Consider the following 27,030-nt stretch of genomic DNA (forward strand, 5'->3'; position numbering starts at 1 on the left):
CTATGGCATAACAATAATTAATACTAAGTTTCTGTGTCATTATTTGGAGGCTGATGGTCCAAGAAAGCCTGCTACATCTGGCTATCCTAGAACTTGCTTTATAGACCCATCTGGCCTCGAACTCAGAGATACACCTGCCTCTGCCTCCTGAGTGCTCTGATTAAAGGCGTGCACCACCACCTGGCTTCTGTATAGAATTAAATATAATTATAGTTGTGAGCCACCATATGGGTGCTGGGAATTGAACTGAGCACCTCTGGAAGAGCAACCAGTGCTCTTAATCACTTAGTCATCTCTCAAGGTCCTACTTTTTCTTCTTGTGACAACGTCCCACTATGCAGCCATGACCATGCTCAAGCCTACAGAGAATTAATCATCTGTTTCCCTGGTGCTGGGACTAAAGATGTGTGTCACCATGCCCTAATACTTTTTTTTTTTCTTTTAGACAGAACCTCACTATGCAGTTTAGGCTAACTTCAACTTTAAACCTTTTTCTTTATAACACCTTCTCAGTGCTAGAAATATAGGAATAAACCACCACACTTAGCTTAAGTATAGTATTTCTGAAGTTCTTTTCTACCTAAAAATTTGCCAAAATAATCTAATTTTTTCCCCCACTTAGACAGGCTGTCTTGGAACTTATTTTGTAGACCAGCCTGACCTCAAACTCAGAGATACCTGACTGCCTGTGTCTCCTGAGTGCTGGGATTAAAGACATGCCTCAACACACTTTTCTTTTTTATGAGTATCTTTAACCTTTAAGAATTTTAGTTGGGCCAAGCGGTGGTGACACATACCTTTAATCCTGGCACCTGGGAGGCAGAGGCAGGAGGATCTCAGTTGAGTTCAAGGGCAGCCAGGGCTGTTACACAGAGTAACCCTGTCTTGAAAAAAAATTATTTGGGAGCTGAAGAGATGGCTCAGCAGTTAAGAGTGCTTGCTGTTCTTCTAGAGGACAGAAATTCAATTCCTAGCACCCACATAGTAGCTCACAACTGTCTGAAAGGGGATCCTAGGCCTCTGGCCTCCTAGAATCCTGAACTCATGTGCACATATTTCCACATACATACCCACACACACCAAATGCACATAATTAAGATAATAAAAGTAGTTAGTGATGGCACATGGCATTCAGGGGGCAAAGACAGGTAGATTTCTGATCTTGAGGTCAGATCTATAGAGCAAGTTTTAGGACAGCTAGATCTACACAGAGAAAACCTTTTCCAAACAAAACAAAGAAACAGAAAAAGTAAATATTTAATTTTACCAAAGAAATTTATTTTAACATATGGTAAAAGTTGATGTTCTACTCTAAATATTTTTAATTTTTTATTATGTGTGTGGAGAGAGAGAGAGAGAGAGAGAGAGAGACATAACTTTCCAGAACAACATGAGTTGTTGTCCTTCTACCTTGAGTTCCAGAAAACAAACTCAGATCATCAAGATTACTAGGAAAAAAAAAAAAAAAAAAAAAGAAAGAAAGAAAAGAAAAAGAAAAAGAAAAGATTACTGGGCAAGTACTTTTTATCTGCTGAGCCATCTCACCAGCCCTAATATTCTATTTTACCACATAATTAGTCAGTTATTCAGCATCACTAATTAGTAATCTTTTCTTTTGAAAAATCCAGTATTCATGAGTCACAATTTGTATGAAAATGTTCATCACTGACCCCTGCCCATACATATACTTAAGAGAGCCTGTCCCCTTTAAACATCCAGGAATCCAATTGTGTACTGTGCTTTCTTCTCTCATCACTACTCATCAAGACAGTCCACAGTGTGACCCCTGGCTCTCTGAGCTAGAGAGAGGTATGCCCAGACACTCCCCAGATTCTGTGAAGACTACTGAGCTCCTGAGTTGACAGTAGGCATTTATGTACTCACAGTCAATTCTACAAGACACAAAACTACCTCAGAGCTAAATCTGAGAACAAAGAAAAGGCCAACTATGTACAAAATAAGAATAAAGCATACAGAAAGTCACATAGACAAAAGACCATAGAGGTTCAAAGGACAAAAGATAGGCATCAACATGCTTGAGGTTATGATTTAGACCTTGGTGGGCATAGTACCACACATCCCAGCACCAGAAGCTGAAGTAGAAGGATCATAAGTACAAGGCCAGCCTGAGCTACACAGACCAAGTCTAAAACAAACAAACAAAAACCAAACCCACTCAAACTGCGAGATCCTGTTACTTTTCCTCTCAAACCTGTTCTTATGCAATTAACATACTTATGTGCTAAATTATTTTTAAGTATTTGCTTTGTATCAATAACATTACAATTTAAATATATTACTTAACTATTTCATGAGCAAATTTATCTATTCAAGTTTTCTAAATCAAAGATTATCATTTCTAACTTTTACCCCTTCCCAAGTCTAATGAAATAAATGGAGATTTTTGTAATTCAAACTTATATCATAAAATAGTAGTCTATAATAAGCAATCACTATATATTTAAGTAGTAATTTTTGTCACAAAACTTGGGAGCTAATACAACGGTAGATACTCTTTCCCCAGCTAGAGATAGATGGCTCAGTAGTTTAGAGCACTTGTTCTTGCAGAAGATGGGGATTCAGTTCTTAGTACCTATGTGGCAGCTCACAACCATCCATAACTTCAGTTTCGGGACAGCCAATACCTTCTGACTTCTATGTACATCCGTTATACATGTGGTTCATGTACATACAAGACAAAACACACCAGGCAATAGTGGTGTACACACCTTTAATCCCAGCACTCAGGAGACAGAGGCAGGCAGATGTCAGTTTGAGGCCAGTCTGGTCTACATAGCGAGCAACCAGAGAAACTGGAAAAACAAAAACAAACAACAACAAAACGAAAAGAAAAAAAGAAAAAGAAACAAGAAAAAAACTAAAAAAAAAAAAAGGAAGGCAAAACACTCACACATAAATAAATCTAAAAAGATTTTTCTTCAACACTTCCTGTTAGTACTAGTTCAATCAGATGAAGACTATACATAGGAAATAAAAGTGTCACATCAGAACCAATCACCCACCGTTGGCAAAGATGCAAAAGTAGCCAGTAAGGTCACTTAGCAAAGAAGGAAAAACATGCAAATTAGAAAGGTTTGGTGTAGAAGAGGAATATGGAAAAAAGAGTAAAGATTTAGTACCTTTAAGCTTAGTATGGCTGTGAAGGAGTGGATCAGCAGAAACCATGCAAGGCCACCAAGGGTAACCTGACACTTTGGACCACACCAAATCACCCACATTGTATTTCAACAAGAGGCTGTCTCTGCCAGTACTTGGACAGGACTCCTTCTTAACTGGAATCTGAAAAGTGAACAACAAAAGACAAATATTAACATTCAGTAACTTACCTTAAATTCAGTCTTCTATCTATAAAGAACAAGTATTAATCAGAGGTTTAAAATCAGAAATTAATTAAAGGTTCAGAAAAATGTATGGAGGGCTGGAGAGAGGTTAAGAGCACTGACTGCTCTTCCAGAGGTCCTGAGTTCAATTCCCAGCAACCACATGGTGGTTCACAACCATCTGTAATGAGATCTGGTGCCCTCTTCTGGCAAGTAGGCATATAAGCAGACAGACTTATATATAATAAATATATTATATACAGACAGACTGTATACATAATAAATAAAAGTCGTTTTTAAAAAAAATGTATGGAGATGACTGGGGGGGTATAACTCACTGGAAGAGCATTTTTCTTCATACTTAAGGTCCCAAATTCAACCTTCAGAGAATGCCCCCTTTAATGTATTTTAGGTTTCATCTTTAATATCAATCACTTCTCACAACTGCTTTCTCTCATTCTCATCTCAAGGATTATCACAAAGCTGGACACATAGCAGGTATGCTTTATTCAAAAACTCTCAAAACATATTGCCCCCTACTCTGACCACACATGTATCTGTTAGATGGTCTTTGAGAATATGTGTCCCAATCAACATACCAATCTCCTGTGCTGAAGCAGGGGTCTAACCCCACCAATAAAGACAAGTGCTCTGTACCCATGTGTGAGCATGTGTTTTGAGTGCTCAAAGCTCAACTAAGCTCAGTTTCTCAATCTCTGGAACATGGGTAAACTGAACATCCTTTTAGGGCAATTCTTCCCCAAGACACTCTCTAGGTCCTGCTCCTGCTTCATAATTACTCTCAAACCTCAATGCCTGTTATAGATTTGTAAGCATGGCACTGGAGACTACTGGAGAATCAGATTATTCTTCCATGAGATATTAGTACTCAAATGATTGCACAGCATCTCAGTATTACCTCACTGTTTAAGTAGATGGTAATTTTAACCAAATCAAGTGGCAAAACTAGGAATAAAAGTCTGGTCTGTGACAATATTCAGAGGCCTCTTCAAAGAACTGTGAAAGCATAAGGTTAACCACATCTATAGGCATATCCAAAACACTCTAAAATCAGCCCAGATTGTTATACTGGTCTTTTAAAAGATTATCTTTGGGATGGGCATGATGGTACATACCCTTAATCCCAAATTCCAGCATTTAGGAAGCTGATATCTTTGAGTTCCAGGCAAGGGCTACATAGTGAGATCATGTTCCCCTCCCCTCCAAAAAAAAAAAAAAAGGAAGAACACAGATTTACCTTTGGAATTATATTAGCAAGAGTAGAATAGATCATCAAAACCACTGTTTTTAAACCCTGAAAGTACTTCGTAGATTTAAGGATTTCAAGGAAATTTCAACTGTTCTTTATTTGTGGTAACAAAATTTCACAACTACAATTTGAAACTAAATATTTCAACTTTCATGATGTCCACAATTATAAATTATGAGCTTCAACTTACCTGCTCGGAGTTTTCCCAGTGTTACCACTGTTGCAACTGAACGTCAACAAATACCTAGTACCCTCCAAGCCACCAGCCTGGATGAGTAAGGATCTGCTTTGGTGTCCCTATTTCTTTGCACCAAGGCCAATGTCACTTAGTTGTCTTATATGATCATCTATATTCACTCAAGCATCAGGACCACCCTGAAGGTCATTTTTAGGACACTGGTGACACAAACCATCTAAGAAAATAAGAACCACATGTCTTTCCACTTGAAGTCAGGACTTTTCCTCCTCAGTCTTTGATGGATTAACCAGCACATGCCCACTTATATACAAAGTATTGGGCTCTGCAGTAAAAACCAAGAATAAGGTGTGCAACATAGTCTAATTGTCAAGGAGGCAGTCAACTGCTGAACCACTTGACTGAGGAAACCACTAAGTAGACAGTGTTGTATGCAGAAAACATGACACGAGCACCTCTGTATAACACAGCTCTGCTCCGTCATTCACTGTACGGCATCTACTTAGGTCTAATGTATCTCCGGTGACTAGCTGGTCTAGAACACCTGGGAGATGGAACCCATAGGAGCAGTAGACCTAGCAAGGTCATGAAAAGTGACAAACCTAGATACAGAAATAATTGTTCTTGCTTTTTTAGACAAGGTCTTAATATGTAACCCTGACTGGTCTTGAACTCAGAGATCCACCTATCTCTGTCTCCTAGGGGCTAGAATGAAAAGTTTGGACCACCAAACCTGGCTTTCTTTTTTTCTTTTCTTTTTTCTTTCTTTTTTTTTTTTTTTTTTTGACATTTTAATCCTGAATGGTAAACCCAACTAGGCCTCTAAAGTGACAAAACTAGTGGCTATGGTATCTAAAGATGGTGATCTCTAGGTATTTGGAAGCCCAACAACCAACCAAGAGCCAAGCCTCATTCAGTACCTGCACAGGACCAAGGCAAAAGACAGTGACTGTGAGCACCAGGGTTGTTACCCATCCCTTCCATTTTTCATCATACTTTTTAAGGTATGGCACATGGGTCTCAAGCTCACCATTTATTGTCACATAACCCAAAAGCATCCTTCACACATACCTTTTTATCTGCAGGACTTGAGATCTTGGACACTAAAGCTGCTTCCACAAGGCCCTGCTCCAATAAAGAGTCATATTTTATGCTCCTCTTCCTGTTCCTCCTAGTCTTATCCGATTTTTGTCCATTTTCTTCTGGCTGAGACACATCAGCAGCACTGTCACCACAAATTGAAGATTCAAAGAGAGGTTTTCCATTCATGTATGTTTTTGTGATTTTCAGTTTAATTTCTGGAGAGCCATTTTTAATAGGGGTAGTATTGGGTGGTGTCCCAATTCCTTTCACTTCCTGGGACTCGAAACACAATTTAGCATCATGAGCACCAGGTTCTCCATTAAACACACAGGAAGTAAGATCTTTCAACTTCTCTGCTGGAAGAAAGGGAAGTGCATCATGACCATTAAATTTCTGCATGACCCCCTCCTGTAGGCTGTTAGAAAGTGGAGCTTTGCTGAGGAATACAGAACATTCATGATTCACTTCACAGTTCTGAGTCTTCCCATTTGCACTGCCAAGGATTTCTGGTGCTTGCTTCATCTTCATGCACTTTACAACTTTCTGAACAGAAAGAGAGCTTTTTCTGATGCTAAATTCCATCCAGTCCAGATGCTTTGGTTCTTAGAACTCTACAGTGTTTAAAGAGAAAAAAATAAAAGGAAAAAAAAGTAACATTACATTTAAAGCTAGGATAAATGTGCCAATATCTATATAGCTTTGTTGAAATTGGATTTTATTCTGTTTTATCTTTTGAGGTAATTTATGATGTTGTATATAATAATTTAGGCTACAGATGACAATTTAATATCACAATACAACTGAAAAGACAAATCATTTGTAAAAGGGAAAATACAATTGAGTCAGGAGAACAAAGTTCAGGTATATCACTATCACCAACAACCAATGTAGCAGGATGCCCAACTTAAGAATTTAATTTGTAGGCTAGAGAGCTGGCTCAGCAGTTTAAGAGCATTTAACTGCTCTTGAAGAGGACCCAGTTTCAGTTCCCGTAACTCCATGGTAGCTCACAACCACCTTCCACTCCAGTGGAAGGATTTGACACCCTTTCTGGCCTTTGCAGGAACTGGAAATATTTGTGATACACAAATAAACAAGCAAAATAGCCATGCACATTTAAAAACTTAAATTAAGATTAATTAAAAATTACAAGAGTGAAGCAGACATTATTTTTAAAAAGACCATATGTTACCATACCAGAGTAGGATTATAATCTGAACTACACTGGAGGTTGAGTTAGGATGATGAGTTCAGGACCTTTCTGGGCTACAGAATACATTCAGTACCTGCCTGGTTAACTTAGTGATACTCTGTCTCAAAATTAAAAGTATAGAGAGCTAGGGATGTACTCAGTAGTAGGATGACTACCTAGTATGCACCAATCTTAAGTACTGAGAAAGATAAGGGAAAGAGAAGAGAATGGAATATCTGTAGCTAAGAAATACTGTATCAAGCTCTTCCTTTCTGCCATTTCTAGAGGATGCAGCTTTCTGTGTCCCTCTGTCTCTCTCTCTTTTCTCGCCCCCCCCCCGCATCTGTCTCTCTCTTGTTCTCTTTCCTCCCCCATTTCATCTCAATAAACTCCACATTTAAGCTCAAAAAAAAAAAAAAAAAAAAAACAAATACTGTATCAAAACAATTCAAAATGTCAATGGATGATTTTCTTTTAAAGATGTATTTTATGTGCACTAGTGTTTTGCTTGCATATATGTCCATGTACCACAGAAGCATTTAGTTCCCAGTACCCATGGGGGTCAAAAGAGTACACTGGATCCCATGGATTAGAATTAGATTGTGAGCCACCATGTGGGTGCTGGAATAGGAACCTAGGTCCACTGCAAAAAGAACAAATGTTCTTAACCACTGAGAAATCTTAAAAGACTATCTTAAGATAAAGACACACAGGAAGCTAGTTGTGGAGGTATAAACCTTTAATCCCAGCACTTGGGAGGCAGAGGCAGGAGGATCTCTCTGCATTTAAGACCAAACTGGTCTATAGATTCTTTTTAAAAATAGTATTTTACTTTTTATTCGTGTGTGTGCGCGCGCACACATACACACACACACACACACACACACACACACACACACAAAGCATCATGAGCTTGCAGAGGCCAGGTGGTGTCAGATCCCCTGGAGCTAGAGTTATCAGTTAGCTTATAGCTGCCTGACAAGAGTGCTGAACTCAATTCAGATTCTCAGGAGGAACAATGCTCACCTTTAACCACTGAGTGACCTCTTCAGTCCTATGGTCTATAGTTTTAAAGGTCAACCTGAACTACAAAGAGAAACCCTATCTAAAAAACAAACAAAACAAAAAAAAACCCAAAAAAACAAAAAAAAAATTAAAGCACATGGGAGAAAACAGAAGTCAAAAACACTGAAAATAGATTAAAATACTCAAACTTTAAAAACAGAAAAAAAAAATGCTGACTAGTGCTGGCGCATGTCTTTAATCCCAGCACTCAGGAGGCAGAGGCAGATGAATCTCTGTAAGTTCAAGGCCAGCCTGGTCTACAGAGTGAGTTCCATGACAGTCAAGACTATTACACAGAGAAACCATGTCTCAAAAAACAAACATAAATAAGCTAACAAACAACAACAAAACAGGAAAAAAATTAGGAGAGGGGAGAATACAATTTCGCCACGCTCTGGAAAAAAAAGTAATGAATAGATATATCATCGACTGGGTGATATAGCTCACTAGTGGAGTGTTTGTCTAGCATGTATCTATCTATCTAGACTCAATCTACACCAACAAAAAATTGAAATATCCTTTCAAATACGAAACAGTTGTTGTGGGATAGTATTTTTGTATAATGTGAAGATGTCTTTGTCAAGGCACCTTCTGATTGGTTTAATAAAAAGCTGAATGACCAATAGGTAGACAGGAGAAAATAGGCTGGACCTCTGGGCAGAGAGATGAACCTAGGTGTCCAAGAGATGCCAAGGAGGCACTGAAAAGGTTGGACATACAGTACAGGAGAGGTAACTGAGCCATGTGACAAACAGTAGATTAATAGAAACAGGTTAATTTATGTTATAAAAACTAGTTGGGGAAAAGTCTAAGCTAAAGCCAAGCTTTCATTAGTGTCCATGTCGTTTTGTGAACTGGTGGTCCAAAAGAAAAGTACAACTACAAACAGTAACATAGATGATGACTTATCAGAAACCAAGGCCAGAAGCTGGAGAGATGATTAAGCACAATGACTGCTCCTCCAAAGGACCCAAGGTTCAATTCCTAGCACCCACATGGAGGCTCACAACCTTCCGACATCCCCTACTAGACTTCTTGGGCACTGGGAATACATGTTACACAGACAGACATGCAGACAAAACACCTATACACATAATTTTTTTTAATTTTACTTTTTATGTGCATTGGTAATCTGCCTGCATGTATGTCTGTGTGAGGGTGTAGGATCCCCTGGAACTGTAGTTACAGACAGTTGTGAGCTGCCATGTGGAACCTGGGTCCTTTGGAAGTGCAGCCAGTGCTCTTAATCACTGAACCATCTTTCCAGGCCCCATAAAAAATTATTTTAGTTAAAAAAAGAAAGGCCAGAAGGCAGTGTACAAGTATTGTAAGAAAAATTGTCAATTTTACATATAAAAATATCCTCCAAGAATAATGACCAAATGCACTGAGAGAAATACAAACTAAGGGGGCTGGAGAGATGGCTCAGAGGTTAAGAGCACTGACTGCTCTTCCTGAGGTCCTGAGTTCAATTCCCAGAAACCACATGGTGGCTCACAACCATCTGTAATGGTTCACTGTAGTGCCCCTTCTGGCAGCGAGTAGGCATATGTGCAGACAGAACACTATATACATAATAAATAAAAATTTAAAAAAAAAAGAAATACAAACTAAAAAGTTGTTAGCAGCAGGCATGCAAGAAATGCTTCGGGGAGGGTAGAAATAGCTCAGCCAGTCAAGCATTTGCAGGACTGGGAAGATGAATTCAATCCTCAAAATTCAAGAAAAGTTGGAATGAGATAACTAATTTCACAAAGTTGTCCTGTGATGTTGACATAGGCCTACGGACACATCTTTGAATACAGAAGGAGGTACAATAAATCTTTTTTTTTTAAGTTCAAGTTGAGAGCCAGGAATAGTGGTACAGGCCTTTAATCCTGAAGCTGGCACTTGTGAGGTGGAGGCAGACAGATTTACACAATTTCAATGTCTGCCTGATCTACACAGTAAGTTGTAGTCAGGGCTAAAGAGTTAGATTCTGACTGAAATAATTTATTAAAATTAAAACAATGTAATTATGATTATCACAAAAAATACTTTTTTTTGAGCCAGGATCTTCCTAACTAAGTATGTAGTCCAAGATGACTCTGTACTCACAGAGATCCCATCTGGCTTTTTAAGATTTGGGTTTTTTTTTTTTTCTTTTTCTTTTTTTAAACATTGCTGGGGATTGAAGCCAGGACCTTACACATACTAAGTAAATAATGTTCTACCACTGAGCTGCATCCTCCAGACCAACATGTACACATTTAAATGGTCAAAATGCTATTTTTTTTTTTTTTTATCAAGACAGGGTTTCTCTGTGTTGCTTTGGAGCCTGTCCTGGAACTAGCTCTTATAGACCAGTCTGGCCTCGAACTCAGAGATCCGCCTGTCTCTGCCTCCCGAGTGCTGGGATTAAAGGCGTGCACCACCACCGCTTGGCCCAAAATGCTAATTTTTATCATATATATGTAACCCGACATATACACACCATTGGAAGTAGACAAAGACTGCTTTCAAGGAGCTTACATCCTAAAGAAAGTTCTAGGAAGCTAGGGAAGAATGAGAGAAAGGCAATTTTCAAAGGGATGACCAATAAAGAAAACCTAGCATTCAGATTAAGAGCTTCCTATTCTCAGAGAAAGGTAAATATAACAGCCCCCCCAGATCAATGTTGAAACTTCAGAACTTGAAAGATGAAGTCTTTATCACTAAGAATCCAAAAGAATAAGTTAGGATGGATTACTAAGTTAGGATGGATCAGTGGAAGAACTCTTACCTAGCATGTCCTAGATCCTATGTTCCATAGATCTCTAAGAAGCAGGATTTCTTTTAAATCTCTTAAGATTTTAAAAGAAGAAATAAGAATTACTGGAAACTGAGACTCAGCAGATAAAGTGATTAACAATCAACAATGAAACAAGCCTGCCTCCTAAATTTAATACTTAGAATCCACAAAAAGGTAGAACAGAGTTACAGACAGTTGTGAGCTGCTATATGGGTGCTGGAAACCAAAACTGGGTCCTCACCAAGAGCATACATGCAGACAAAAACATTCATATACATAAATTAAACAAAAAAAATCTTGAGTCATGTCACGTCTTTAGTCCCAGGACTTATGATGCAGAAACAAGTGGATCTCTGTGAGTTCAAGGAAAGTCTGTTCTACATAGTGAATTCCTGTAGATAGATATCAGAACAGATATATATACATCATGTATATATATATATATATATATATATATATATCAAGCCCTGTCTCAAGAAAACCGAAGATAAAGTTTTGCCTACTTAAACCCCATTTCTCCATATTCTAGTTACAACACTAACCAATCATCATCACTATCTCTTACCAAGTCTAACACTGTAATCTCCTAACTAGTTTATCAATCAACAAACTCCTAGGTGTCAGAACTATAATAAGGACTTGCTAGACCACAGATGACAGGCAGGTGCCCATGATTCAGTGAGTCTAGGATGGAACCAAGGAATCTGAATTTCTAACAAATTATTGAGCAGATTGATACTGCCAGATTGGGGACAAGACTTTGAGACCCACAGATATAGGTTATGGTATATCAGCAGATCAAAAACCATTTTTTAAAAAGATTTGTTTATTAAGCATACAGTGTTCTGCCTGTATGTATGCCTGCAGACAAGAAGAGGGCAACAGATTTCAAATGGATGGCTGTGAGCCACCCTATAAGAGTACTTATAAATAACCAGTTTACAGTAACCATATCTGTTCAGGTTAGACACTTTCCAGTTTTCTCTGCTTTGTGTGTCTGTTTGAACACCTAATCTCTTTGAAATTTGATGTGGCTGTGTGATTTGGTTTGGTGAGTGAAAAATGGCCTATTAGGGGCTAGAGAGATTGATTAGCAGTTAAGAGTATTGGTTGCTCTTCCAGAGCACCCAGGTTTAATCCCTAGCACTCACACGCTTACTGTAACTCTGTTCCCTGAGGAACTGATGTCCTCTTCTGTACTTTATGGGCACTCCATGGTGTGGTGCACAAACACGCAGGGAAAAATACCCATACATGTAAAAATAAATAAACTAAATAAAGGAAAAGTAGTGTATATATATACGGTGGTGGTAGTGGTTCACACCTTTAATTCCCAGCACTTAAGAGGTAGAGGCAGGGATCTCTGTAGGTTTGAGGCCTGCCCGGTCTACAGAGTCAGTCCCAGGACAGCCAGGGCTACACAGAGAAACTCTGTTTCAAAACAAAAGACTTTCCAAAGCACATAAATTTATGTTGCTCACATAACCTAACTCCCTTAAAACACTACTGAAACCTAACATTGTCTCAGGATAAAAATACCAACAGCTAAAAGATACTTCTCAACATTTCATACATCTGCCCAGATTCTCTCCTGCCTCACTATCTACTCTAGTCATACCAGGCTTTTTTTCTCCCTCCTGAATATGCATACTTACCCTCTACTGAGCTGACACCCAGACCACTTCTAGCTCTGCTCCAAATCACCCATGAGGAAGTTTTTCCTGATACCAACAGTTATACTAGTAGTAGATGTACCTAGCTCTTTCCTTCAAGAGTTACTTTTTTGTTCTGGGAATTCTTAATATACATAAAATGGGCAGAGCAGGCAGAACCTGCATACTCATAGTATCATCATCCACTTCTGATCTAGCCACATACTCACCCTGTCTCCTGTTAAGAGTGTGAAATAAATCCCAGACTGCAAATCATTGTTAGTAAATGTTTGTGTGCATTTTAAAATTAGACATTCTTGTGTTGCTTATAACACCTAACAGAATTTTTAACATTCTTTTTCTTAGTAACAAATCTAGACATTGTTCCAAATTTTTTTAAATTGGGGTGACAAGAAACTGAATCCAGGGCCTTTAGCTCTATTACAGAGCTATATCCTCAGTACTCAGCACTCTAATGTCTAATTTCCTCAAATATAAACGGTATTTAGTCATATATTTGACCAGACACAGATGCAAATAAGCCCTACATATTGTCATTGTAATTCTGACCCCTTGTCATCTACAGTCCTCTCCTGTCTTTCCCTGTAGAAGATAACAGGTTGCTAGTCTTGAGGTTTCCTGTGTCCTTAACTTCTGCCAATGGCAGTACTATGGCACAATTTAAAATGTTCCTCTCTCTTCAGTAGTTTTATCAGTTTTTGAAAGTGGATATTTCATCAAATTTGGAGTTGATATTTTTCCCCACGACTATCCTACAGGTTTTCAAAAACAAAATCTTTTGTCTTTTCTTCCCTCTTGTTTTGTTCTCTCATGGGTCATTAAACTTCATGGTCAAGAGTTCTGGCTTATTACTGTCACAGGGCTTATTTCAGTTAGTTCTTCAAAAAAGAAAAAATATCAGAGAGAATATGCTGGGGAAATAGCTCAATTGGTAGTAGAGGGCTTATATATTATATAGCATTCAGCATAGCATGCAGGAAGCCTGGGACTAAATCCCTAGGACCACAAAACTGAATATGGTGGTATATGCACTAATCTTAGCACTTAAAAGGTGAAGGCAAGAGAATTAAAAGTAAAAAAAAAAAAAAACAGTAATTATTACTATTGTTATTATTGCATTTATGTATGATGTGTGTTTATAATTGACACAGCAAACATATCACATCAAGTGTGGCAGAGGACAACTTTTGGAAGTAAATTCACTCATTCCATTGTAGTTTATAGGATCAACTAAGGTCATCATACTTGTGCACAAGTATTTTTACCCAGTGAGCCATCTCTCTGGCCCAAGGATCTGAAGTTCAAAGTTATCCTCTGCTACAGAGTGAGTTCAAAGCCAGTCCTGACTATATGAGACCCGAAGGAAGGAAGGAAGGAAGGAAGGAAGGGGGAAGAGGGAGGGAGGGAATGAATCTATCAACCAATCAAGCAGGCAGGCAGGTAAGGGGAAAAGCCCTGCAGATAAAAGCACATGCCAAGCAAACCTAACAAAGAATTCCATCTTTGGAAACACAAAAAACTGGGGGCAGGTGTAGTGGTGCCTACCTTTAATCACAGGCAGGTATATCTTTGAGTTTGAGGCTACTCTGGTCTACATAATGAGTTCCAGGCCAGCAAGGGTTACACAGTGAGACCGTTTTGTTTTTTAAAGCTAGATACAGTGGCATACATCTATAATCCTAGCACTCTAACAAGCATGATAAGAAGCAGAGATGGGACAATCACCTGAAAGTTCTAGGGCTAGCTAGACTGAGGCATGCAGAGCAACAGAAACAGAAAAGGAGACCCTACCTCAACGAGATAAGGGAGAATTAATCTCTATATGCACCCCATGGCACATGGGGTTCTTATACACAAGCATTATACACACGGTTAACAGTAATAATAAAAATAAAATAAGAAATAACGAATGGCAGGAGTCAGGAATGGTGGCACATGCTTGCAGTTCTAGCACCTGGAAATCTGACACAGGAAGACCAATCACCACAGTTGAAAGTTGTCCTGTTATACATACCAAATTCCAAACCAGCCAGAGCTACATAGCAAGATTCTCTCGAAAACTAAAACTGAACAAATCAATACATGTATATAAATATAAATATATATAGAAAGTAAATGTGATGCATAAATAAAACTGTAATGGCTTTCTCCCCTTCTATCCCACTTACATATAGTTAGGTTAAAACTTTTTCCTGGCTGGGCGGTGGTGGCACACGCCTTTAATTCCAGCACTTGGGAGGCAGAGGCAGGCAGACCTCTGTGAGTTTGAGGCCAGCCTGGTCTACAAAGCGAGTTACAGGACAGCCAGGGCTACACAGAGAAACCCTGTCTCAAGAAAACAAAAAACAAAAAAATTCTAAAGCAGCAGACCTGTAATTTTCCAGGTCCTGCAAAATCTTTATCACATAAAGCATAGTGATTTGGGGCAAGTTATTTAACTAACATCTTTGGGATTTCCTGCTGTGATATTTAGTTAAGGTGAGGTAAAGATTTTGCAGGGGTGGGGAGTTGGTTCAGTGGTCAAGAGTCTTACAAATGACTCAGGTTCTATCCTAACACCTACACTGTAGCTCACAACTAGGTTAAATTCCATCCCAGGGCATTCAATGCCCTATTCTGACAGTTTTGGGCACCAGGCACACACTTGGCTTATATATATACATGCAAGCAAAACACTCACAGACATAAAATACTAAAGTAAATTTTAAAAAAAAATTTTAAAAAAAGCATCGTGGGAACATCACTGAGACAGGGACAGGCAGATCCCTGAGTTACAGACCAGCCTGGTGTAGAGTTCCAGGACAGCCAGAACTACACAGAGAAACTCTGTTTTAAAAATAAGAAGGGGAAAAAAAGATTTGCAACTCAAAAGCTGTGCAGAGGGCCCAGGATCCTTAAAATTGTACAACTGATCCCTACATGCAAACCAAAAGCCACCCTCCTTCTCTCTCTCTCTCTCTCTCTCTCTCTCTCTCTCTCTCTCTCTCTCTCTCTCTCTCTCACACACACACACACACACACACAATAAAAGGGGTTTTTTAAGCTGCATAGAACAAAGCTCCACATAGATGACATAAACTTCTAACTTCAAATCTTTAAAAGGAAGCAATACAAGCATATTTCTTTTTCTTTCTCCTTTTCTTTTTTGCCTTTTTTGTAACAAAATTTCTACATGTAACAGTCCTGACTGTCATGGAACTCGATTTTTATAGATCAGGCTGACCTCTAACTCAGAGATCCACCCATCTGCCCCTGCATCCCATGTGCTGGGACTAAAGGCATGTGCCGCCGCACCCAGTCAAACCTCTATTTCTAATTGGAAAAAAAAAAAAAAAAAACTAAACCTATACAATCATATGAAATAAAAATCCTTAGGAAAATACCCCAAACTGACCTCCATTTGTTAACTGAGTCCCTTCTATATCCAGGTGCTAAAGGTACCGAGCTACCAGACAGGATCCTTCCCTTGAAAAACTATTTTAAAAGAATACGGAAACCTGGACAATATGCTGGAGGCCTGACACAACCATAACAAGTTTGGCACAAGTACATCTGGTATATCTGGGCTTCAGTTCCAAATATGCAACACCAGTGAAAGCAGGTTTCCAGAGACAAGATCTGAGCCATTCAAAACTACTGCAGGGGGCTTGAGAGATGGCTCAGCAGTTAAGAGACTTGCTGCTCTTGCAGAGAATCTGGGTTATTTCCAGCACCAACATGGTAGCTTACAAACACCAATAACTCTATCTAGTCCCAGGGACCCAATGACCTCTTCTGATCTCTGTGGGTGCCAGACACACACATGACCCATGTACAAACATACAAATGAAACAAACACCCATACACATAAATAAAATCTAATAAATAAGCCAGGTGGTGGTGGCACACACCTTTAACCCAGCACTTGGGAGGCAGAGGCAGGCGGATCTCTGTGAGTTCGAGGGCAGCCTGGTCTACAAGAGCTAGTTCCAGGACAGGCTCCAAAGCTACAGAAAAACCCTGTCTCAAAAAACAAACAAAAACTCTAATAAATATAAAGTAAAAATACCACTGAAGTTTAAAAAATAAATCAAGCTTATTTTAAGAGAGATGGGCAGCATGACAGTGTTATCTTGAGACAACAAAGGACTAACTAGACGATGGTCCAGGAATAAAGGGAATCCTCCAGACCTAAAGATTCTTCTGATTACCCTGGGAACACTAGGAGGGATCTAGGGTACTTTCCAAAACAAAAAGATCAAAGCCTCCTTTCAGAAAGAACAAAGGTAGGTCACAAACTAGGCCCTTCTTCTGTCTGACTGGTTTATAACAAGGTAAAAATGGGCCAATACTAACCAATTTTCATACTATAATTACCGTAATATCTGGCCATTTTTCCTTTTTACCCCTCCAGCCTTTCAAAAGTACATCATGGATCCAAGATACAGCTCAAGAGGTGAAGGTGTCTGTCACCAAGCCTGACAACCTGAGTCTGGTTCCTGCATTCCACACAGTAGACAGAGACAACTGCTAGCCGTCCTCTAACCTCTACATGCACACCACAGCATGGTGACATGAATCGTGGCACGAGCACATAAGGGCACACACACACAAATAAGTAACTTAAAAACACACATCAGCTCATACTCTTGTATCTGTGCTTTCTTCCTACTCCCATCTCTTATGTCCAGTGCTCTACTCTAGTCCTAGTCTACAGACCTCCTCACTGACCTCTGCTACCAGTCCTTGCTCTCCTTTCTTCTCACATACCAAGACAAGTAATTACACTCACACAACCCTTTCATCCACATCACTTTAAGATATCACACAAGGGATAGGTGGTGGTGGCGCACATCTTTAATCACAGCACACCGGAGGCACAGGCAGGCAGATCTCTTTGAGTTAGAAGCCAGCCTGGTCTACAGAGCAAGTTCCAAGACAGGCTCCAAAGCTACAGAGAAATCCTATCTCGAAAAAACAGGAAAAGAGAGAGAAAAAAGCTAAGACTGAAGGGAATGCCAGACAAGTTAAGTCTGTTTGCTTTTTGAGGCAGGGTCTTACTATGTAGTCCTGGCTGATCTAGAGCTCACTAAGTAGGCTAGGATAGTCTTGATCTCAGAAATTCTCCTACCTTTGCCTCCTGGGTGCTGGGATTAAAAGAATGAGCAACCACACCCAGCATCAAGGGAGTAAATAAACTAGCAGTCAGCAACAGTGCCTAAGAAGTTTGAGCAAAAGCCTCTGAGGATAAAAATCAAGTGACACAGACGTTTGTAAAACACTCCAGAGAGAACAAATAGTATTCTGAGGCACAGCAGGATTAGGGTTTAGGGCAGGCAAGAGGTATAGCTAAAACAGATGATAGTAAGAGACCAGATAATAAGATGAGGGAATATATAAATAGTAAAATCTTACCTACAAGAGCCTTTCCAAACAGGCTGCTTCTAAAACAGGCTTCCAGCATGAGGCTCAAGCTAAGATATAGTGGGAAATTTAATAGAAAAAAACCATGCACACATGGTAGAGTATGCATACAAGGTAGGAAACAGGAATAAAAATTAACCAAAAGGAAATATGGCAAAAAGAGATGGGATGGGGCCGACAAGATGTCTAAGCAAATAAAAGAACAAAAGTGCAAGCCTGGTGCCCTAAGTTCAAATCTAGAACCCACAGTGGAAGGAGAACTTTTGAAAACTGTTTTCTGACCTCTACTTGCATACACATACACACACACACACACACACACACACACACAAATGGAAGCCAGAGAAATAGTGTTAAGATCACTTGCAGCTCTTCCCAAAGACCTGAGTTTGCTTCCCAAAATCCATGTTAGGAGGCTCACAACCACCTCTAACTCCAGTTCCAGAGCAGCAAACACATGTCTACATTCACATACTGGCAAACATACCCAGTCTACATTCACACAAACACAGACATAAATCTTTTTAATTAAAATTTTTTAAGATTTATTATTCTATGTGGATAAGACTTTTGCCTCCATGTATGTATATGCATCATATGCATTTCTTGTGCCAGAGAAAACCAGAAGAGGTGTGTCAGATCTCCAGGGACTAACATTAAATCTCTTGTCTCCCACAATATCCACTATAAATAATGATTTCCAGAGAAACTAACAAGCCATACTGATAGGCAAACTGAGCCTAATCTAGTTGCATAAGTGACTCCTTTTGCATTTATAGTTCTATATTTTATGTTCTTTTTTTCCTAACAAGAAAACAGAAACTCTTGCTTCTTGTTGTCATTTACTGTACTTACATACTTGCAATGTTTCACGAACTTATCTCCATTTAGCATAATGAGCAAAAACTAGCCAACAGAGGCAGGCCTCATTAGCTAAAACATTTGTTTGTTTGAATGTTATTTAGCTAGAAGAGAGACCAGATAAAGATAAGGGAAGCCCCAAGAAGTAGTCTACCTACAAGAGCCTTCCAAACAAAACAGGTAGGAACCACAGGGCTTGGCTTCCAGGATGAAACTCAAGCTAAGATGTACTTGAAGGGGGACCTCAGCTCAATTCTTTCTCTGACATATTCAGCTTTCTGGAACTTTCCTACTCCGATATGACTTAAAGAGAGGCAAAGAAAGCCGGGCGGTGGTGGCGCACGCCTTTAATCCCAGCACTCGGGAGGCAGAGGTAGGCGGATCTCTGTAAGTTCGAGACCAGCCTGGTCTACAAGAGCTAGTTCCAGGACAGGCTCCAAAGCTACAGAGAAACCCTGTCTCGAAAAACCAAAAAAAAAAAAAAAAAGAGAGAGAGAGAGGCAAAGAGGTTATATGCTAACATTAAATGGGTTGCTTACCCTAAGCCATATGCCCACTTAGTAGTTTAACTGAATTTCTGACATGTAAAGTTGAAAGCAGAGACCAGAGAGTCCAAGACTAACAAGAGTCCCATATCCAAGAACTTATCCAAAAGGTGAGGTTATTAAAAGGCCATGTGTTGTGCTATGAAAGTGACAACAATCAGTGGCCCATGCCAAACAACCTGCACGAAGACCCCGAGTGAGGACAGAACACCACAAATTTGGGAAGAGAGAGACTCTGATTTTACTGACTGAGGAGAAAGAGGAGAGTGCAGTCAGGTGACCAAGATACTTATCTCCTCAAAAAAAAAAAAAAAAAATACAATATAAAAATGTAGCTCAGTGGTTGAGAGCTTGCCTAAGGGTCAAGGGCTCAGCCTGCAACACATATACACAATACCTGGGCATTTCATACTTGTAATTTCAGACACAAAGACAGTTAGTTCAAAGTTCAAGGCTATCCTAGTCTACATAGCAAGTTTTAGGCCAGCCATAGCTACTTATCAAGACCATGTCTCAAATCTGCTTTCAATTCTCACCATTTAAAGTTGTAATTCAGCAAAAAAGTTACTTGCTAAATTAAAAATAATATATTCAAATTATATTCTTCAGATTATTTTAGCAGTTTTTTACATGTGCAATTACTTGGTAAGGAGACTCAATTTTACAGCTCATATAGGGCACATTTAACTAGTGTTTCCTATCTTCTCACCAGCACTTCTTAGTCTAATTCCACCTACATTCACGTTTTACACTGAATTGTCAAAACTGTAAAAAAAGGAAGTAACTAATTAGTTCACATTCTGCCATGTGAGTAAACCTTTTTAAAGCCTGAGTACTTCTTGGAAAGGATGCCTGAATAGATGAAAAGCTAGACTCCTCCCTGAAGTAACCCACAGGGTCTCTAACGCCTGACTCATTCTGCAGTTCTGACTTAAGTCTTCTTTTGGTTCCTCACATTTCTGCAGACAGCGGCTTAACAGCCCCATACAGCTTGGCTGCATAAAACAACTTAGTAATCTCATTTGTAGTCCGACTGTTTTTCTCTGTATGTCTCCACAAACTTCAAGTTATGATAGTTTATAACATTAAAATGAACACATCCCATCTGTGGAGACATAAGAATTGTCCATTAATATTTCGAAATTAAGTTAATTATCTAAATACTCTTTAAAATGGAATGTTGACCCTTATAATCAGAGGCCAAAATAGAAGGATTTTTGTTCTGAATATGTTAAGAGTCATTCACAAAAATGTACACAAATTCACAAGCAAATATTAAGTCCACATACTACAAGCCATCAACCCAAAAATGAAGGTCGCTGGGCAGAAGAGAAAATGGAAAGAAAGAAAAGGAAATGACTCAAAGTAATAGAGTGTATACGGCAGGCATGGACCTTATTCGTCCCTGGCCGGCAGTTAAGATTTGAACTCTAGGTCTGGGGAATAGGAGAACACACAGAAAAAGCAGTGTTTACAGGACTTGCTCCCTCCGTGCTACTTTTAGTAACTGTGCATATACATATATATGCAGTGTGTGTATATATGTGTGTGCATTCGTATATGTGTGAACATATATGTGTGTGCGTGCGTGCGTGTACTTAAATATGTGTGTGTGTGTGTGTGTGTGTGTGTGTGTGTACTTAAATATGTAACCAGAATTTAAAACATGGGAAAGGAAGGAGTTCAAAGTCTCAGCTTCCTGAAATGTTTCATAAACTTTTCTGTAGTGATGATCTTATTTTAAATACACGGAATAGGATATAATACATGCACAATCTTGAAATTTAATGCCTTTAAAAGCCAAGGCCTTCAAAGTCTGTGAGTAGGCTGGCAGTACTCAGGCACTTCTCTCCCCTAGTTCTGAACTCGCTCGGTATCGGACTGGTCTCCTTACGGGGTCCGTTATAACACACGCACACCCCAATTATCTACCTGGAAATGATTCCTGTCAGAACATCCGATTTCATACCGTTTCGTCGTCAATGTCAAACCTCGTCCTGAGCTGAGAAGGGAGAAAAGCTCAGTGTTCCAACGGGTCCTAAGCAATATCCTCATCCATTTTCTTCTCACAGAAAGTCAAACCCAAGCATCTTTTAAATGCCGAGATTTAAACCACGGCAGTCGGCAGCCGCTCGGTCGCCACGGTCCGGCTCGCCGCGCCCTGCGCCTTCTAGGCTGTGAGCTGCATCCCGAGCGAGGGAGCGCGCCCCATGAGGCGCGGCCACATCCCCGGGCGGGTCCGCGGGTCCAGCCAGCCTCGTCTCCACCTGCGAGGCCACGCAAGGGCCGGCGACCGCGGCGCCGCACTGACCAACGGCCGGCGCCCCGAATGTCAACGCCGGACGCTTCCGCACACAAAAAGCGCCTCTTGGTCCACCCGGCCGCCCCTCCCACCGCGCCTCCCGGCCCCGCGCCCCGCGCCGCACAAAGGCCCGCTCGTCCCGCCCGGCGCCGCGGGAACAAAGGCGGCCGCCCGCCGGCCCGGCACAGGTGCAGCCCCGGCCAGCGGGCCCAACATGGCCGCGCGCCCGCCGCCCCGTTAGCCGTCGCCGGTCGTGCGCGTCCGGCCGGCGCTTCAGGCCGAGTCCTCCCAGCCTCTAGATCCTCCGCCCTCGCCTCAGGCCGTGCGTCCACCTCCGGCCTGCCCGCGCCGCCCGGCCCACAGCCCCTCAGGCCGCCCCCTCAGCCCTCGGGCCTCGACCGCCCGGCCTCCCTTCCCCGGCGAGCGGTTAGTTCCCGCGGCGGTTGGCCGGCGGCCCCAGTGACCTGCACTGCGTCGCATCCTCCGGCGGCTGTCCGGCAGTAGCTGTCCGGCGGCGGCGGCGGCGGCGGCGGACAAGAGGCCGCGGAGGGCAGGGCGGCGGGAGGGGGCGGCGGCGGCGGCAGCGGCGGGCGCAGCGCGGCCAGGCCGAGGCTCTCCGCGCGCGGCGCCGACCCCGCCCCCGCGCCTCCCGCCCGCCGCCGCCGCCGCCGGGGCCGCCGCCGCCCCCAGAAGCCGCGGGAAAAGTGCGCTCCGCTGATTGGCTGCCGCCTCTAGGCGCCCGCGGACCGGGCTTTTCAAATCCGCGCCGGGGTCGCGCGCGGAGGGCGGAGGGCGACGGGCGACGGACGGCGGGACGCGCGGAGCAGACAGTGGTCCCGAGCGCGGTTGTTGAGGAGCCGGGCGCGCGCCCGCTCCGCTCGCCTCCCGCTCCCGCTCCTGGAGCGGCGCGAGGGCGGCGGCCAGCTCCGCAACCGCGGCGAGCCCCGGCGCGGTGACGTCACGCCCACCGCCCAATCGCCGCGCGCGGCCCCGGAGCCCGGCGTGGGCGCGGACGCGGGCACACGGCCTCGGGCAGATGGGGAGCGCGGGAGGCCGCGGCCCCGCCCAGTGCTCGGGCCTCGAGCTCCTGTGCCTGGCGGGAGCAGCGCGTGGCGCGCCGGAGCTCGCCCGCCTCCCGGCGTGGACAGCTGGACACGGCGACGCTGAGTTGTCCGCGGGCGGGTCGCGCGTCCCTGAGCGTGCTAGCGGGGTGCTCCAGGTCCAGCGGTCAGAGCCTGGCCTCGTCCTGAGACGCCGGGCCGGACCGGCTGTCAGAAGCCCGGGAGAATCACTTGTCAAAGATGAATGACTTGCGTCCCGGCAGGGCGTCAGGAAGCAGAGTCTCCAGAGAGCGTTGCTACGTCTGATCGGAACGTAGCCCCGTGGTCGGGGTAGTCCGAGTGCTTTGCGCGGAGCGCGTGCGCGTGGCGCAGAGTCGGGGAAGTGCGATCGGAGACGCAAGAAGGGCGGTGGTCCTGGGAGGTCTGACTCGCAAGTTAAGTCTCTGGTTCCCTGGAGTCCGGGGCCCAAGTCCCTGTCTCCGGTGTTCCCTGGATCAAGCCAGCTGCCGAATGTTCTCAGGTTCCTAAAGACAGCTCCCAGACGGCTCAGTTCGTGGGACTCAGGCAGGCCCCTCTCTAACCACTGGCAGCTTGTTGTCCACTGCTCCCTTCTGTCAGCTCTCCTGCCTCCACTTCCTGTCAGGTTCAGCTGGTGTCCACACTCCAACTCTGGGTGCTGCTGTGGGTCGTGGCCCAAGACAGCCCCATCCCTTTGCTGTATCCCTGAGAATACTTACTTGCTATTTCCACAGCCTACAAATCTCCCCTAATCCTCAGGGATATTCCTGGTCTACTGCTTTGAACTGAAAGGGGTGTGGGGAAAAAACCCTCAATTAAGCATTGTCCAGGAAACTTAGCAAGACCTGAAACCCTGAGGTTCTAAGTCCAGGAAAGGCTGGGGGTGGGGTGGAGGGCAGGATTGCAGAGCCCAGCTGGAACAGACTTGTCTGCTTGATGCTATCAGGGTGGCCAAAGGCACAGTAGCTCAAGGCCTTCCTTATTAGCTTTCCTCACCTTTCATTAGGCAGGATGGGTGCTACAATGAGATGCTTAGCTTCACCATGTCCATGCCAGTGCTTACCATGGGCCACCATGACCCCTGGAACATATCTACCTAGGTATGGTCAAACCCCTCTGGCAGTGGAAAAGAAGTCTCTGTCCCCTTAGGCCCACTCACTGCATTACTCCCTAGACCCTTTTAGATTCCTGCAGCACATGTAGGATACCATGAGCTTACTTGATATCAGATTTGGCTGCAGAAGCATTTAAAAAACAACACAACACAAGAAAAGAAATCTGCGTTTAGAGTACTACAGTCAGCACGCAGATGTACTCAAAACCTGCAAGTGTGTTTGAATTATCTTGAATGTTATTTGAGGCTGTTTTTTTGCCTACTCCATTTGAGCCTTCATAAGCCTCCTTCAGTGAGTCTAGCCAGCCTCACCTAGGACTCCTGAGCAGTTATAGTACTTTATATATGTTCTAATTCTCCCAGGCAGAAAAGGTGCCTACATAGTGCTCCACGGGTAGAATCCTGGAAGAAAAAAAAAGGAATTCATCCACCAAGGTTTGCATCCTTCCCAAGAGGATCCAAGTCAATATTTTCTTTCTGTAGGGTGTCTGTACCAGCAGTCTGGACATTCTGAGACCATCCGAGGAGCTATTCCTGGAGAGAAGCCTTAGGCAGCCTGGTGGGACTCAGATCCCAGGTGGACCATGAGTGGAGCAGGACACGGGAACAACAGCACAGCTAACCTTTCTTTGGTCTCCAGTGCTTGTCTCTAAAGACTCCACATTCTAGCTGTTGCACTGTTTTCCTACCTGGAGCCTGCAGTCCTAAAAGGCTCAGTCTCTGCTCCGTGTGGCCCTGACTGAAGTCCACTTCTCTGCTTGCTCCTCCAGGCCTCATGGCTGGGACTTTGTAAAAAGCTGTTGCCAAAGATAGGGCCCAGGCCCATTAGCCAAAAACGGAAAAAAAAATCCTAAGACCCCCTACTATGGTTAGGGTCCCCTAGGGGCCAGGCTCATTGCTGTTTCCATGGAGATGTGTGCACTCTGACCCCAGTCTTTCTCTGTCCCAGGCCAAATAAAGAGGGCTTCCAAGTGGAAATGCAGCTTGGGCTGCCCCTCCTCCCATGCCCTAGGTGGCCTCTGTCTCCAAAAAGGGGGTTGGGGGAAGGCCCTGAGCCCAGGCAGAAGCAATGAAGGACTTCCTACCCTCCAACCTCCCCAGAAGTGATCATTCTGCTTTCTAGACTGGAGAGTTGACTTTCTCCAAACCAAGGCTCCACCTGAGGTCCCACCCAGGCAAGGAACACTCTTGGATTCCTGGGCAGCTCTGCAAGGCTTTTCCACTTACCGAAGGTCCCTATCAGACAGATCACAGCATGTGACAGAACTCTGACTAAGAACCCCTTTTCACACAAGTCCTGGCTCAGAGGCCTGAGATATCTGCCATTGGGATTCAGTAGATGCTTCCAGACACAAACCACAGCCCAGAACAACTGCAGACCCATCTCTTACCAAGGATGCTTCCTAGGGTGATCACCCAACCCATCAGAGGCCCTGGGAGAGTAATCTCCTACTAGGTGTAACCATGAGATAGCTGGAAAGAAGCAGGAAGGCCCTACCCAGAGCCTCCTACACCGACATATCTAGGTGTGTAAACCAGTAAATTTCTGTCTAAGAAACAAGTAATGGGAAACCAGATTCCAAATCCAAAAATAATGCTGCCATCTAGAGATGAACACCTGGAGCTGGGATCCAGCTTACTCTGCAGAGCTAGTTCCAAGACGTCCAGGGCTGTCACACAGAGAAACCGTGTCTCAAAAGAATTTTTTAGCAGGGCAACAGTGGCATACACCTTTAATCCCGGCACTCAGGAAGGCAGAGGCAGGTGGTTCTCTGTGAGTTCAAGTTCAGCCTGGTCTACAGAGTGAGTTTCAGGATAGTCAGAGATACACAGAGTAACCCTGCTTGAAAAACCAAAAAAGCACTTGGGAGGCAGAGGCAGGTGGATCTCTGAGTTCGAAGCCAGCCTGGTCTACAAGAGCTAGTTCCAGGACAGGCTCTAGAAACTACAGGGAAACCCTGTCTCGAAAAACCAAAAAAATAAAAAAAAAGAAAAACCAAAAAAGGAAAAACCTTTTAATTTTATTATTTTAATTATGTGAATGTCTATAGGTATGTGCGTGTGAGTGCAGGTGCCAGAGTGTCAGGGCACCGGTAATTAAATGTTTCTTTGGGCCAGCAGCTTGCAAATAATGACATGGAGACTTATTAATTATGAAAGTTCAGCCTTAGCTTAGGCTTGCCACACTAGCTCTTATACCACCTTAACCTTATTTTCATTAATCTACATTCTACCATGTGGTTTTACCTCTCTCACACTCTGTATCCAACACATTCCATGTCTCCATGGTGCCTCCTCCAGTGGGCCTCAATTGTCCTCTTCCTCTCTCTGCCCAAAGGACCACCTATCTCTCTTGCCTAGGTATTGGCCATTCATCTTATTATTACACCAGTCAAAGAAATACCTCTTCACAGTGTACAAATACTCCACAACATCTTCCCTTTTATCTAAATAAAACAGTAAGGTTTGCTGGGTGGTGGTGGCACATCCCAACACTTGGGAGGCAGAGGTCTGAAGATCTCTGTAAATTCAAGGCCAGCCTGGCCTTCAGAATGACTTCCAGGACACAAGGTTACACAGAGAAACTGTCTCAAAAGAAAAGGAAAGGGGACAGTTTTAACTCTAACACAGTAAAACTATGCACAATAAGAACAATTATCAAGTAAGAAATATATCCACATTTGGCAAATTTGGAGAAAGTGTTGTATTATCTATCCTTTCTTGGTGAGTCCAAAGTTTTGTACCTAAACCGTTTTCTATTATAATCTGTATTATCATCCTAAATCTTCTTAGACCTAAAACGTTAAAATAGGCAACTAGGCAACGTAAGGTTTTATGTTTCTCAACATTACAAACTTAAAATCTCTTCTGTAAGTTTCTTTTCTGAATTTGGTAGCAAGGAAAACTGTAACTATAACTACCTAGTATTCAACCCCATCAGAGACCCAAGAAGGATATAATTGCTGTGGAATAATCCTCCTGTATACTGAAGACTAGATAGTTATGGTTTTCTTTGGTTATGATAAAAGATAAATTGGGGGGGCTGGAGAGATGGCTCAGTGGTTAAGAGCAATGACTGCTCGTCCAGAGGACCCGGGTTCAATTCCCAACACCCATATGGCAGCTCACAACTGTC

At 42.7% G+C, this 27,030-nt stretch overlaps 1 protein-coding gene across 3 annotated transcripts in view; it reads right to left on the reverse strand.

The window, feature by feature from the left end:
* Positions 1-22,303, reverse strand: part of Nsd2 (nuclear receptor binding SET domain protein 2) — a 70,619-nt gene extending 48,316 nt beyond the window's left edge. For 2 of the 3 annotated variants that reach the window (XM_038327989.1, XM_038328000.1), the window contains exons 1-4: positions 22,166-22,289; positions 21,332-21,401; positions 5,879-6,501; positions 3,141-3,300 (exon numbers count right to left, since the gene is read on the reverse strand). In XM_038327989.1, coding sequence (XP_038183917.1) covers positions 3,141-3,300; positions 5,879-6,472 — 754 coding nt within the window. In that variant the 5' untranslated portion in view covers positions 6,473-6,501; positions 21,332-21,401; positions 22,166-22,289. Of the gene's footprint in view, positions 1-3,140; positions 3,301-5,878; positions 6,502-21,331; positions 21,402-22,165 lie in introns of all 3 variants that reach the window. The other variant, XM_038327996.1, reaches the window with a different exon arrangement.
* Positions 22,304-27,030: the final 4,727 nt, after the last annotated feature.

The sequence above is a fragment of the Arvicola amphibius genome, chromosome 1 (assembly GCF_903992535.2).
Source record: "Arvicola amphibius chromosome 1, mArvAmp1.2, whole genome shotgun sequence".
Taxonomy (NCBI): domain Eukaryota; kingdom Metazoa; phylum Chordata; class Mammalia; order Rodentia; family Cricetidae; genus Arvicola; species Arvicola amphibius.